This window comes from Melanostigma gelatinosum, assembly GCF_949748355.1.
Source record: "Melanostigma gelatinosum genome assembly, chromosome: 16".
In the NCBI taxonomy this organism is placed as follows: domain Eukaryota; kingdom Metazoa; phylum Chordata; class Actinopteri; order Perciformes; family Zoarcidae; genus Melanostigma; species Melanostigma gelatinosum.
In genome coordinates this window covers 3,295,952-3,308,944 of record NC_136649.1, presented here as the reverse complement: position 1 = coordinate 3,308,944, position 12,993 = coordinate 3,295,952, and the positions used below count along the sequence as shown (strand labels likewise).

General features: G+C 45.4%; 1 protein-coding gene across 1 annotated transcript in view; it reads right to left on the bottom strand.

The window, feature by feature from the left end:
• Positions 1-7,511: 7,511 nt before the first annotated feature.
• The window catches only part of eipr1 (EARP complex and GARP complex interacting protein 1), a 72,443-nt gene continuing 66,961 nt past the window's right edge, over positions 7,512-12,993 (bottom strand). Inside the window, exon 9 of the mRNA XM_079287234.1 lies at positions 7,512-8,043. Coding sequence (XP_079143360.1) covers positions 7,869-8,043 — 175 coding nt within the window. The 3' untranslated portion in view covers positions 7,512-7,868. The remainder of the gene's footprint in view (positions 8,044-12,993) is intronic.

The window sequence follows — 12,993 nt, the reverse complement described above, 5'->3', positions numbered from 1 at the left end:
GCAGAGAGAAATCAAATGACAAATCAAACCAAGCGATGGGGGTTCGCTAACCCACTGAAGCAAGCCCGCAAAGACAGAGAAGAGGAACAGCGAGTGGCAATGATGGCACTAGGGATGGCCATGACAGATCGGATGCAGGTGGACATGCCAACCGGAAAAGAAAAAACCTGGTCCCGTCTGTCACTCAACATCAACCCCCTGGACGTCACCCCTACCACTCAAGCCCCGGTAGGTCTGGAAAAGGCTGCACAGGAAACGAGCCAAACATCTCTGGCCCCGGTTCCTCCCCCACCCTCAACTAGCCTGTATCCAGCACTTCCTCCGGTTCCTCCCCCACCCTCAACTAGCCCATATCCCAGACTACACCAACAACACCACCATTCTCAGAGAGATGTTGAAGGAAGTGGGCACAAGAAATCTTACTGCCACCCTCACATGGACAAAAGAGGCTGAAGCAGCCTTCTCCCACTTGAAGCAAGCACTTGCACATGCCGCCGCACTCATGTCCCCAGACTACTCCCTACCGTTCCACCTTGATGTTTCCGAAAGAGACAGCCTACTCAATGCTGTACTCTTCCAGAAAAAGGGGGGTGAAAGACAGGTACTGATGTATCATTCATCAAAACTGGACGCTGTGGAAAATGGTCAATCCACGTGCGCACGATATGTTGCAGCAGTGGCAAAAGCAATTGAAAAAACTTCTCATATTGTCATGGGCCATCCACTGGAAGTACACACGCACCATGGCGTGGCAGCGTTTCTGATGAGTAAAGAATTCACGTTCAGTGCCGCAAGGAAAACAAAGATTCAACACACTTGCACCATGCCACACATCACCTTTGTGCCAGCCACAAGAAATATGTCGGCTAACTTTACGGATGGACAACCACATGTGTGCGAGGAAGTTGCAGTACAAGAAAACAAATTGAGACCGGATCTCCAAAACACTCCCCACCTCACAGCTGAGGCCTGGCTCTACACGGATGGTTGCTGCTACAAAGGAGAAGAAGGGAACATTGCATCCTATGCAGTGGTCGAACAGAAGAGTGATGGCTATCACCAAACAGTGGAGTCAGGGATTCTGCCACAACCCGCTTCAGCACAACTAGCGGAAGTGGAAGCACTGATTCAGGCTCTGAAGTGGAGCACGGACAAAATTGTAAATATCTTCACAGATTCGGCTTACGCCCATGGAGCGGCCCACATCGATGGCCCTGTATGGCGAAGACGCAACTTCACCACTTCAAATGACCACCCCATAAAACACGAAGCAGCTATGAGAAGGCTGGTAGAAGCAATCCAACTACCAAAGGGGGTGGCCATCATGAAATGCAAAGGACATGACACAATCAGATCACGAATCAGCGCCGGTAATGACGCGGCAGACAGAGCAGCCAAGAAAACTGGAGGCTACACACCTCGCCAAATGGTTATGAAGCCAACATCCGGCCCACCTGAGCTTACCATCGAACACATCAAAGATCATCAAAAGAAAGCAGGACCTTATGAATGGTCCGAATGGACACGGAAAGGAGCCTCAAAAGACAAAGAAGGTCTGTGGAGAGCCCACGACGGCAGAGTGGTTGCCTCAGCAGAACTGTGTGCAGCACTCCTACCAGGGGCCCACGGACCTACACACGAGGGAAAGAAACGGACATTGGACAATTTAAAACAACTATGGTGGTATCCGCACATGGAAGCGATATCTTTCCTCTTCTGCGATGAATGTCAAATTTGTGGAAAATACAACCCAAGAAAACCATTCAAGACACCGATGGGATCTTATCCCGTGCCCTCTGCCTGTTTCCAAGACATCAGCATAGATTATACAGATATGGGACCAGAGAACAGCGTGCAGGGAAAGAGGTACATCTTGGTAATGGTAGACAGATTTTCAAGATGGGTGGAAGCAATTCCCACCAAGAGAGAAGACGCGCAGACAGTTGTAAAGTGGCTGCAGACAGAACTGATTCCCCGTTACGGAGTGCCGAGATGCATCCGCTCTGATAACGGATCACACTTTAGCAACACCATGCTCGCACAGTTAGAGCAATTTCTGGGAATCACACACCGATTCGGGTCAGTCTATCACCCGCAATCTCAGGGCCTGGTGGAACGAGCGAATCAGACCCGTAAGGCCAAAATTGCCAAAGTTTGCGCGTGCTCCAAATTAACATGGGTTGAGGCCCTGCCCCTGGCCCTTATGGCCATGAGGTCCGGAAAAGGGGGAGAAACACATCTCTCCCCACACGAGATCATGACTGGCCGGCCGATGCCAGGTCCACCCAGAGATGGAGGTCATATGCCACCTCTGGATGTACAGCAGATTGAAATGTCTGACTATATGAGTGCCCTAACTTCTCTTACTGAAGCTCTCTTCAAACAGATCGAGAGGACTCGAGCAGTACCTGAAGCAGTGGCAGCTGGAAAGCAGATACAAGTAGGTGATTGGGTCAGGGTCAAGGTTCACAAGCGCAAGTGGACTGACCCCAGGTGGACTGGGCCGTACGAGGTGAAGGAGGTTACTTCACACTCGGTCCAGGTCAAGGGCAAATCAGGCGCCCCTTGGCACCACCTGACACATTGTGTCCCAGCACCGGTACCAACCAGAACACTGGGAGAAATTCGCACTAATTTGGAAAATGCATCGGGAACTTAGACGCTGTCTAGGGGACCCTCATGCAAACCCCGCCGACCGAGGTCGGCAGCGCTTCACCTGGAAAGGGGTGGGATGTGGGAAGAAAACTATAATGGGGGTGGGTATGGGCATACTAGTTGCCTTACTGATCTGGGGATTAGAAACCAAGTATCAGACACACCAGCACCCATCTAATTCAACTGCCCCTCTTCCCTCTCCATCCCCGAATCAGACACACACCCGAACTAGACATAGCACCCCACCAACTTCTGATCCAGACGATTCAGATGATAGGGACCTAAACCTCGAGTTACAGCCATTGAATGAGTAGTTCCAAAACATAGAAGTTCACACCTAGCAGGTGTGAAAAGGGGGATTTGTAAATAAAATATATTCATTCACTGTTAAATAATATGCGCTATACTTGTAAAGCTTATATTGCGGAGTTGTGAGGTCACTGTAAGTAGGTCAAAAACGCCGAATGGGGCATTCCGTCACCCGTTCGTACGATAGGAACAGATACAGTGGCCCTGAAAGTAACGCTTGCTTAAACCACCAGATTAGGGCAGAAAACTGCCATCTTAGAATAAGAGATGAGCTCTTTTTATCTATTCACACAGAGACTTCGAAATAGTTTAGAACTGCACTCCTTTCATTTTCTTCACCTTAAGTGTTAACAATATGCTGTAGATCAACATTTCACACACACTGACGTTCCAGAGAAGGCAGGTTTCGGACGTGAGCCAGTGTGGATGAAGCTGTCCAGAGCTCCATCAGGTCATCTGAATGCTAAAAACAGATCCACCTCTCCTTTGATTTTGACCAATGGCTCCACAAGGAGAACCAGATGGACACGCCTGCGCACTCTGCTATAAGCGCTCTTTGGTTTCACTTTTGGCACTCTTTGCTTTTGCTAGGGTCCGTGCACGTTTAACTGCTGGACATAATACTTCTGTCACAAATAAATGTTATTGCTTGAATTGAGCTAAACGCCTCGATCTCAGTCTGTTAACTCGATCTTCATTCTTAACACAGGGAAACGGAGCTCCACATTGAAAAAGTTCAGAAGAATAGGGACATAATGAAAAGGACCTCTTGCTGGAACTGAAACACACGGATGTACTGCACAGCCGAGTTATTGACCTCTTTGTAAACAAAGAGGAGGATGGACTTTGTATTGAAATAGAACAGCATTTGGTAAGTGAAACTGCTTTTGTTTTCTTTATATCTGCAGTGTATTAATTTTGCCTATCGTGTCGTTTATGGATATTAGATATGTATATTATATATTGTTCCCTGATGTAAATAATATTTGAATGGTCCTTGCTCTTTAGTGTGAGCGTTGCTGGATTGTTTTGTCATGCTTTGTTGTGAATATGTGTGACGGTTCTTGTGAGTTCACTCTCGTCATTGTGTTAATTACATAGATGTTGACCATATGCATTGTCCGTTAATTACGAAGCATCCCGTCCTGCGTGGGGTTAGGGTCTGGATCATTGAATCAGTTTGGGCTGTTTTCTTTTACAAACAAGAATGATGGTCTGGAGAAATGGGGATTGTGTGGCGATTGCTTTGCCCTGTTTGAATCAGTAGGAACAGCTAAACGCTGCGGGGAGAATGTAGCGCGAGTTTGTGCGTGTTGTTTTGCTTCCGGGGTCAGACGCTGACCCGCAAACTAAACAGACAGACAGACCGGTGTCCACCGAAAACGTTATATTTACCACAATTTAAGCTTCTGCATTTTCCAAATGCACCAGTATTATTGTTCGGTTTGTAAGCCTTGTACCGAGCGGTTTAACACGAATACGTGATGTTACACCCCGAGAAACAAATAATCGTAGCTGTGGCGCTATCACGAGGTTATTAGGTGGTAAGACAGCAGTGAAGGCCCAGGTATAAAATGCACGGCCCGCTACTGGTCAGAGTAGTATACTGGGCAGTATACTGGTTTTAATTTCCCGTATGATGTGAATTTTTCACACACCGTCATAGCACAGCCGAAACAACTGCTGTCGCTCTTCAACAGGCTGCAGAATATATTGTTCGCCGCCAAGAGCGTAACGGTCTGTGTATTGAGAGGGAACACATGGTTATAACTTTATAACAACAATTATTAACCCACAACTAACGCTCTTTACAGGGCAAAACACCACGACACAACAGTTTGTGACAAATAAACAATTTGTAACACTAATAATTGTACATTTATAAAATTACACCGACGAACGGCATGCTGGGTAGAGCTCACTAGCTAGCCCGCTAGCACAACAGTCTGTTAACAGACGGGAGAGGCTCCGTCACTACAGGAATGTTACATTAACGAACAGAACAGAGCGATGCAGAATGAACAAAGACAGACCGGAGATGCACCGACAGAGTCTGTGCCCAAGAGAGGAGCTGGGCCGTCGGATTCGAGGCCGTCAACCAGTAACGTTAACGCAAGTGAAACAGTGAAGCCAAAGGGTCACACATCGCTTGAAGAGGCATTGGCTCGAGGCACTGCATATGACAAGAAACGCAAGCGGTGGAGCGACATTACAAACGCAATAACGATCCAGCTATGCAAGGACATGGTCCCGCTACAGACAGTCGAGAAAGACGAGCTCAGAGCAATGATTAGAACACTGGATTCAAGGTATGTCTGACCGGGGCAACAACACTTCAGCCAAACTGCTATCCCAACATTATAGGAACAAACGAGCACACCCCATAGAAAGCAAAGTCTTTAAACAGGATGACATTAACATGTTTTTATATTCTATGTACTCCTGACAGTAGAGTACGCCACTATAAACCGATATGAAAACACAGTCAAGGAAAAAAATACCGTGATATACCGCGAAACCGCCAGAATCTTAAAAAATACCATGATACACATTTTTGGTCATACCGCCCAGCATTATGTCAGAGAACTACGGTGGCCTTCACGTAAAAACGGGAGAGGCTCTCTAGAACCAGTGTTTGGGTTGTCCGTTCTGGGCTACTGCAGAAACATGGCGGACTCCGTGTAGATATGAAGGGCTCATCCTAAGCTGACCAAAACACAAGGATTCTTAGTTTCAGGTGATTATACACTAATGAAAACAAAGTTATGAATATTATATTACATTTTTGCCAATATATCCTTCAAATCCTGTACACCCTTAAAGTGTGTATGTATTTCTTTAAATCCCAATATATTGGGAGATCTTTTGGGATTTATCACATATAGAATGTGTATGTGGGTTTCAATTAGCATGAGACCAATGTGTTTTTTTCTAGTTAGTCCAGTTGCAAGATGTTGTCAGATCATGTAAATGACACAAAAATAAAACTCATAAATTCCATATTTGCGGACGGCAGAGATTCCTAGATTTTGCTTTGTGAATAACCCACCAGCCGCCATCGTGCGATGCTGTTGCCTGTATATGGGTATTTACTGTGTCGGCAATAACACCTCAAAATGTCCTCATTGACTATCAATGCATCATACTGAGTGTAATTTGTCACGGGTGAGCCTTTTCAGGAATACTAAAGAGGCACCTTCATCGATTCACATGCAAATACTCAGCTGGCATTAGCAGATGGATGGACTGATTGGTCCCAGTCAGTCAAATCAGCTGCTGGATGTTCTGCATAAGATGGTAGAAATATCTCTCTGCTTTTTCTAATCTACCGTTTGTCTTTTAATATAGTCTTTCTATACAAAAGCGCACATAGTGCTGTTAGGCAGAAGACCTCGGCATGCATGTCACCCTCCCATGTCACTTGGCGCCCAGAAGACGGCAGAGACATGACAACGAGTGCTGCGAGCTTCTCATCTGTGCACGAGCATCTCAAGTTTCCAGATGGCCGATATTGAGCGATTACCTTTTCAGCTACACCCTGATCCCTCCTCTCAATAATTGACTGCAGGGTAACAAGGCCTGTGTGTGTGTGTGTGTGTGTGCAGCTTCTTTGATTAGACAGCCGAATATACTATTCTTATAGTATTCTGCCACGGCGCTGCCTGCTCCAACTGGCATAGCTAATGAAGAACCCGTACCACTCCCTTGGCACTAGTGTGTGTGTGTGTGTGTGTGTGTGTGTGTGTGTGTGTGTGTGTGTGTGTGTGTGTGTGTGTGTGTGTGTGTGTGTGTGTGTGTGTGAGTGAGATGCATAGAGTCAAGCTGCAATTAAAAGGCCTGTCAATGGTGTCTGCCATAACAGAGGCTCGGACTGTCACTATCGACCAGCCTCAGCACACACGGTATGGAGTGGGAGGGGGGGAGCAAGTGACGTAGAGAAGGGGACAAGGAAGAAGAGAATGAGATGGTGAAGGTTCATTTGGTATTGTGTCTGGTCAACAAATAGAGGTCTTTTGTAGCTTGCAAACACACTGCTGCCATTCGGTCTGGACACGGTGGAGCGTTGGCTGCTAAACAGCAGCAGCTCTGTAGCAGCTGCAGATTACTTCTCTCAGGAGTTGGTTGCGACCAAAACAGATCAGAAAGGAGAGCGAATGGTGACAAGAAACACGACTGCAAATGAACGACCAAGTTGCTCTGTGTCTGTTTGCCATGTCAACTCACAATACGTCAGTATTGTTTCCACAGCTTGTTCTGCTGACCCCAAGTGGCCCAAAAAGCATTGCAAGTTTAAGGATGTATTCATTGATAAACATTAAAAAAAAGAATTGTCAGATTCAAGGATGATGGAAATAGTGAGATGCAACCCTAACAAGCTACAACTATAGAACTATACTTCTCTACTCAAATAGCGTTTTTTCCATTTGCCAGCATGTTATAACTGGTACTGGCAGTTGAGCAGCAGATAAAACCAGTATTTTAACACAGGTAACGACAAACACAACATAAATGAGAACAAATAGGATTCAGACAAAATATCGTTGGGAAATAACATATTTATGCACAAGATGACACAGTAGAGTTTTGGATGAAGAAAATGATTTTACTCATGTATGTCTTCCACGACAGCACACCATGACGAATGTTTCAGCAGTCATTTAAGCGCCAAAACCCTTTTATTGTTTCCAGTGGCCAGTCAAACATATGAGCTTCAGTAGCTTTACATCACACACTGCTGCATTGCAGCGTCTTGCACAGCACACTTACTGTGTCACGTTATAAAGGAATGTTGGACTTTTTGTTGCAAAGGATGTTTACAGCTGGGTTACTTCGTCTTCACTCACTTACTGCTCACACACACACATACACACACACTCTCTGATCACCTGTCCCTCCCCAGCCTCTCAGAGCAGGATGCGGTACTTGAGGGCTCGGGGGACCCTGTTGATGACGAGGCGCCCGTCGTAGCTGAGCGAGGCGAAGAGCCAGGGGTCGGCCGACGACCACTCCGCCGCATACACACTGTCCTCGTGTTCCTCATAGGTAGACACCACGCTGTCCTGTAGGGGCTCCTTACCCCTGAATAACACACACACATCACGCAGAGAGATGAGCTGTGGAACCTGGAAGAGGAAATGCATCAAATGTTGCAGACTCCATGCAGCTCTTCACCACTGTATGGAGGACCTGAAGATACTAAATTGGCTACTGTTCAAGTCACTGTGAGGAACGTTTATCTGGCTATGAAACAGTCTAAATTGAACCTTGATGCCCCAACATGACCTACACGTATAGACCATCAGGAAGAAGATATAATAAATATTTCTATATGGTCATTCTTAGTGCTCGTCAATGGTTCTCCTCGCTGGGAGCCAATGGCAACCCCAGACGCTGTTCAACTACCTGCTAAGCCGAGCTCAAGGGACCTGCAGATGTACCGTTTCGAGACGCCATTCCCACTTACGGAGTCGGAGAAACAACAGAACTATAAAATTCTCCTAATGCATGTTTTCATCTCTCCCCGTCTTCAGCACACAAACAACCTCCCCGGTGCCGAGTCACTTCTCCCACTGCTCCAACAATGTGACAATAAATAAAACCTTTAGAATTATCATCGAGCATTATTGCCATCCCAAATTTCCCCCGAACCCCACTGCTTTAAGTAGTCCCGAGGGAAGACAGTGACATACATATTTGGATTTAGTTTACACATTAACTGTTTCTCACAGACAGTAGGTGCTCCCCGCGGGCTGCGGCCTGAAATAAAAACAGTCTTAAGTGCTCCGCTCGTATAGAATCATTGGGGAAGAAAAAGAATGTGTGAGAGCACTTGACTGAAGCTATAATGCTGGGCTGAGTTCTGAAGGACGATGTCATTGGACAGTTCACCTGCTAATGGAACGTATCAAATAGGGTAACATTTGTAGGCGGCTTACAGTGATAAATAGTGACGGTTGTTAGGTACCTCTAGCATTAAATGAATTCAGTCTAATACAACTGTCCTGCCATAAATCACACCTTCACGAAGGTGATAATGATCTTTGTTGTTGTTCAAACTGTAAGATCTGCTGAATCTCCTGAAATATTATATTCCATTTCTGCCAATAGACTCCCCTAACTCCTCTTTAAACCATAATCAAGGTAGGATTTAATACAGGACTGTTGCATTTGACTGCATTAGCTTTCGCTAAGTATACCTAATAAACTGAAGGTATCTTTATATAAGTAGTGCTAAAGTTGCTTTATTTTGATATAAAACAGTTGAAATATGAATGTAACATTGACTTAAGATGTGGTGAGGCAATTTAGCAGTGTAATCTGATACAGCGAACTCAGACCGGACCCTCATATCAGTCAGCCACTTCCTGTTTAGTACGTGTGGCTTCTGTTAACACCAAATCTCAACCCAGTTCTACACCTATGGGGAATTTTTGAAGCAACGTGTTGAGGCTTCGCCAAGACCATCATGAAAACACCAAACGAGGGAATATCTCCTGGAAGGATCCAGACCATGACATTACATGTTGTTTGTTCATTTCCGTTTTCACCCATCTGTGCGTTTACGTCACCGTGGTGACGATTTGTTGTATTGATAAACAGGCCTAGCGAAGAAAAAGCATACTCCTTTTGCTTGGCTATCTTTAAAATAATCTGCAAATTTCACGATGTGTTGAATCTGAAAAGCAACCGTATGAATTCAGAAAATAGTCCCACCGCTGGAGAAGCCCTGTACGTGTCCAGGTGCTGTGCACATACAAGAGGGGTCACTAAGTGTAGCGGAAGGGTTCAAACCAAAGCTGAGTGCTGGTGATTAGGAAGAAGAGGTGATAATTGTAGACGAGAGTCAGTCATTGAGTGTAAGAACTGGTAGTCATGGATAAGAGGGGGAATTGGACCATAATGGAGGGAGGACAGTGGCAGCACTGAATGGAAGCCATTACGGATGATGTCTCAATGCCAGAGACACTCCACAAGTGTTTTGACAGTAACATATTCGGAATGTTTTGACTCTCCACTGTTGGCAATGTGTGTGAAAGGGAAGGTTCAGGCAGTTTAATCTGTTTCATTCGGCTCTTTGTGGCCGTCCAGAAACATGCAAGGGAGCTATAACTTAGAAAAAAAACCGTGGAAGATTTGATGTGGTGAAAGCTGACTGTGCCGGTGAGGTACTTTGAGGTATCTATAGTCGGCGTATGACCAACAGTAGAGGGCGGGCGGCACGCCCCAATTTGGAGACGCAGACATGTAAAAACAAAATCCATATCAGTAGAAGTGTACGCTATATTTAGAATATTTCCACCGCTTTACCTTTGGTAAACTGAAGCAGTTATCTACACCGTATTCAAAGCCACAGGCCTCCATTGACAAAACAGTAATCTTACCTTGCAGAACTGCTGGTCTACATCTACCTTGATCTGTTACTTCTTTTGTGTTATTGTGTGACTTAGTTGTAAAGTTACTGGTTTTGTCAAAGGATTGGAGTCTGGTGGCTTTGAAGAGAGCATAGGTATCGGCTTCAGTTCCCCGTCAGAAAGGCTGTCTGACAACAAGGTAAAGAGGTGAAAATATTCTGTATATATATACATATATATATATACATATATATATATATATATATGTATATATATATATATATATATGTATATGTATGTATATATATATATATATATATATATATGTATATATACATATATATATATATGTATATGTATATGTATATATATATGTATACATATATATATATACATATATACATATATACATATATACATATATATATATATATATATATATACATATATATATATATATATATATACATATATATATACATATATACATATATATATACATATATATGTATATATATATATATATACATATATATATACATATACATATACATATATATATATATGTATATATATATATATATACATATATATATACATATACATATACATATATATACATATGTATATATATATATATATACATATATATATACATATACATATACATATATATATATATATATACATATACATATATATATATATATATACATATACATATATACATATATATATACATATATATATATATACATATATATATACATATACATATACATATATATATATATACATATCGAAAGTTACGAACGTAACTACGGTTCTATGAATCCTGGATGACCGCCAGAGGCAGTGCTTAACACTGGATATCTTCCGTCGCGCGCATGCGCAGGTCGAATATTTATATCAACAAAGTCACGTGTGACCTCGGATGACCACCGTCGTCTATAAGTTCCGGTGTCATCCTGAGCTCAGTCCTATGGAATCTTCTCGCGAGTTCACGGGATTCCGAGTGACCAAGAACTCTGGCGGTCATCCAGGATTCATAGAACCGTAGTTACGTTCGTAACTTTCGTTCTATTTCATCCTTACTGACCGCCAGAGGCAGTGCTTAACACTGGATGACTTATACCAAAAGAGTCACGAGGAAGCACAGTAACTACCCCTTATAGCTCCGGCATAGAAAATTGGCCAAGAACCCTCCCCAGTGGGTGAGGGTCGGCAACGTTAACTCTGTAGTGTTTGGTGAATGTGCTCGGTGATGCCCATGAGGCCGCCGCACATGTATCCCCCACAGGCACACCACTCAGGCTTGCCCTCGGTGTGGAGACACTCTTGGTAGTGACCCTTCACCCCGGATGGCCGAGCGCAGCCGCTCGCCTTGTATGTATCGGCAATGGCCTCCACTATCCAGTGGGACAGGTGCTGTTTTTCCTTTTTTTTCTTAAAAAGGAGCACAGCCCTTCTTAGGCTCACCATAACTGACTATGCAGGCGGTGGCTTCCATATAAGCTCTGAGGGCCCACACTGGGCACAGCAGCCTTGACCTGTCCTCTCCCGATGGGGGAGGGGGGGGGTCAACTTTGCCAGCTGGATAGGCCGGTTTATATGTGAACGTATCCACCCCCTTGGGAGAAACACTGCCTTAGGCCAGAAAGTGACACCCAAGCCATCTGAGTTCCACCTCAGACATGATTCTTCCACTGATAGGGCATGCAGCTCGCCCCCACATTGAGCTGAATTGACAGCAAGGAGAAAACCGTCTTGCTGATAGCCATCTAGGCTCCGCCTGTGCCAGGGGTTCAAAAGGACAAGCATAAGCTGTCCAGTACCAAGGGTAGGTCCCATGCAGGGGAGACCGGCCCTTATCCAGGAGGGACTGTAGAAACTCAGTACAGCAGGCACGGGGCGCTGTACTGGGACCTTGTTCTGAGCCGCACACTAGTCGGAGAACAGCTTCCACCTGTTTCTTGTACTGCCGGCCGGTAGACCGCGCACTGGCATTCAGAATAGTCCGTCAGACTGGTTCTATGCAGCCACTCAGCATCCGGTCGGGCCCTCCCGTGACCCCTAATTGAAGGCGGCAGGGATTGGAATGCCAAATCCGACCCTCTAGTTGCGACAGGAGATCCCTCCTGTCGGGGAAGAACTCTGACAAGCTTATAGCAAAAGCAGAGGGAATGGTGGAAAGGCATAAAGAAGATCCTCTGGCCACGTGTGAGCCAGGGCATCTTGACCCAGAGGGCTGGTCCTCCGTCAGGGAGACCCAGTGGGGGCAGTGGGTCGACACGTCTGGATGCAGCCGCCACTCTCCCGGTGGAGGCTTGTAACGGAACAGGAAAACCACAACTTGTTCCATTCTCCTGGTGGGTACACTGCCCACAGGCTGGTCAGGCGGGGGGCCTCCCAAGTCAGAAGGCCACGGTGATCCCCGTAGCAACTTCTGCAGATCTGGTGCCCCATCGATAGTTCATGGGAAATCACAGCAGAGGTGCTGTCCACCGGACAAGCACATGCTTTCCCTTCAAACATGGAAGGAAGTGCTCGAGCGCTAGCTCTAGAACCTGGACCTGCGGTCTTTCAGCAGACAACTGCCCCCAGGCTGTCCTGTTCTGTCACCCTGCACCCCGCCTTGAGAGGCAGGTATCTGTTGTGACAATCTCCTGGTGGAATG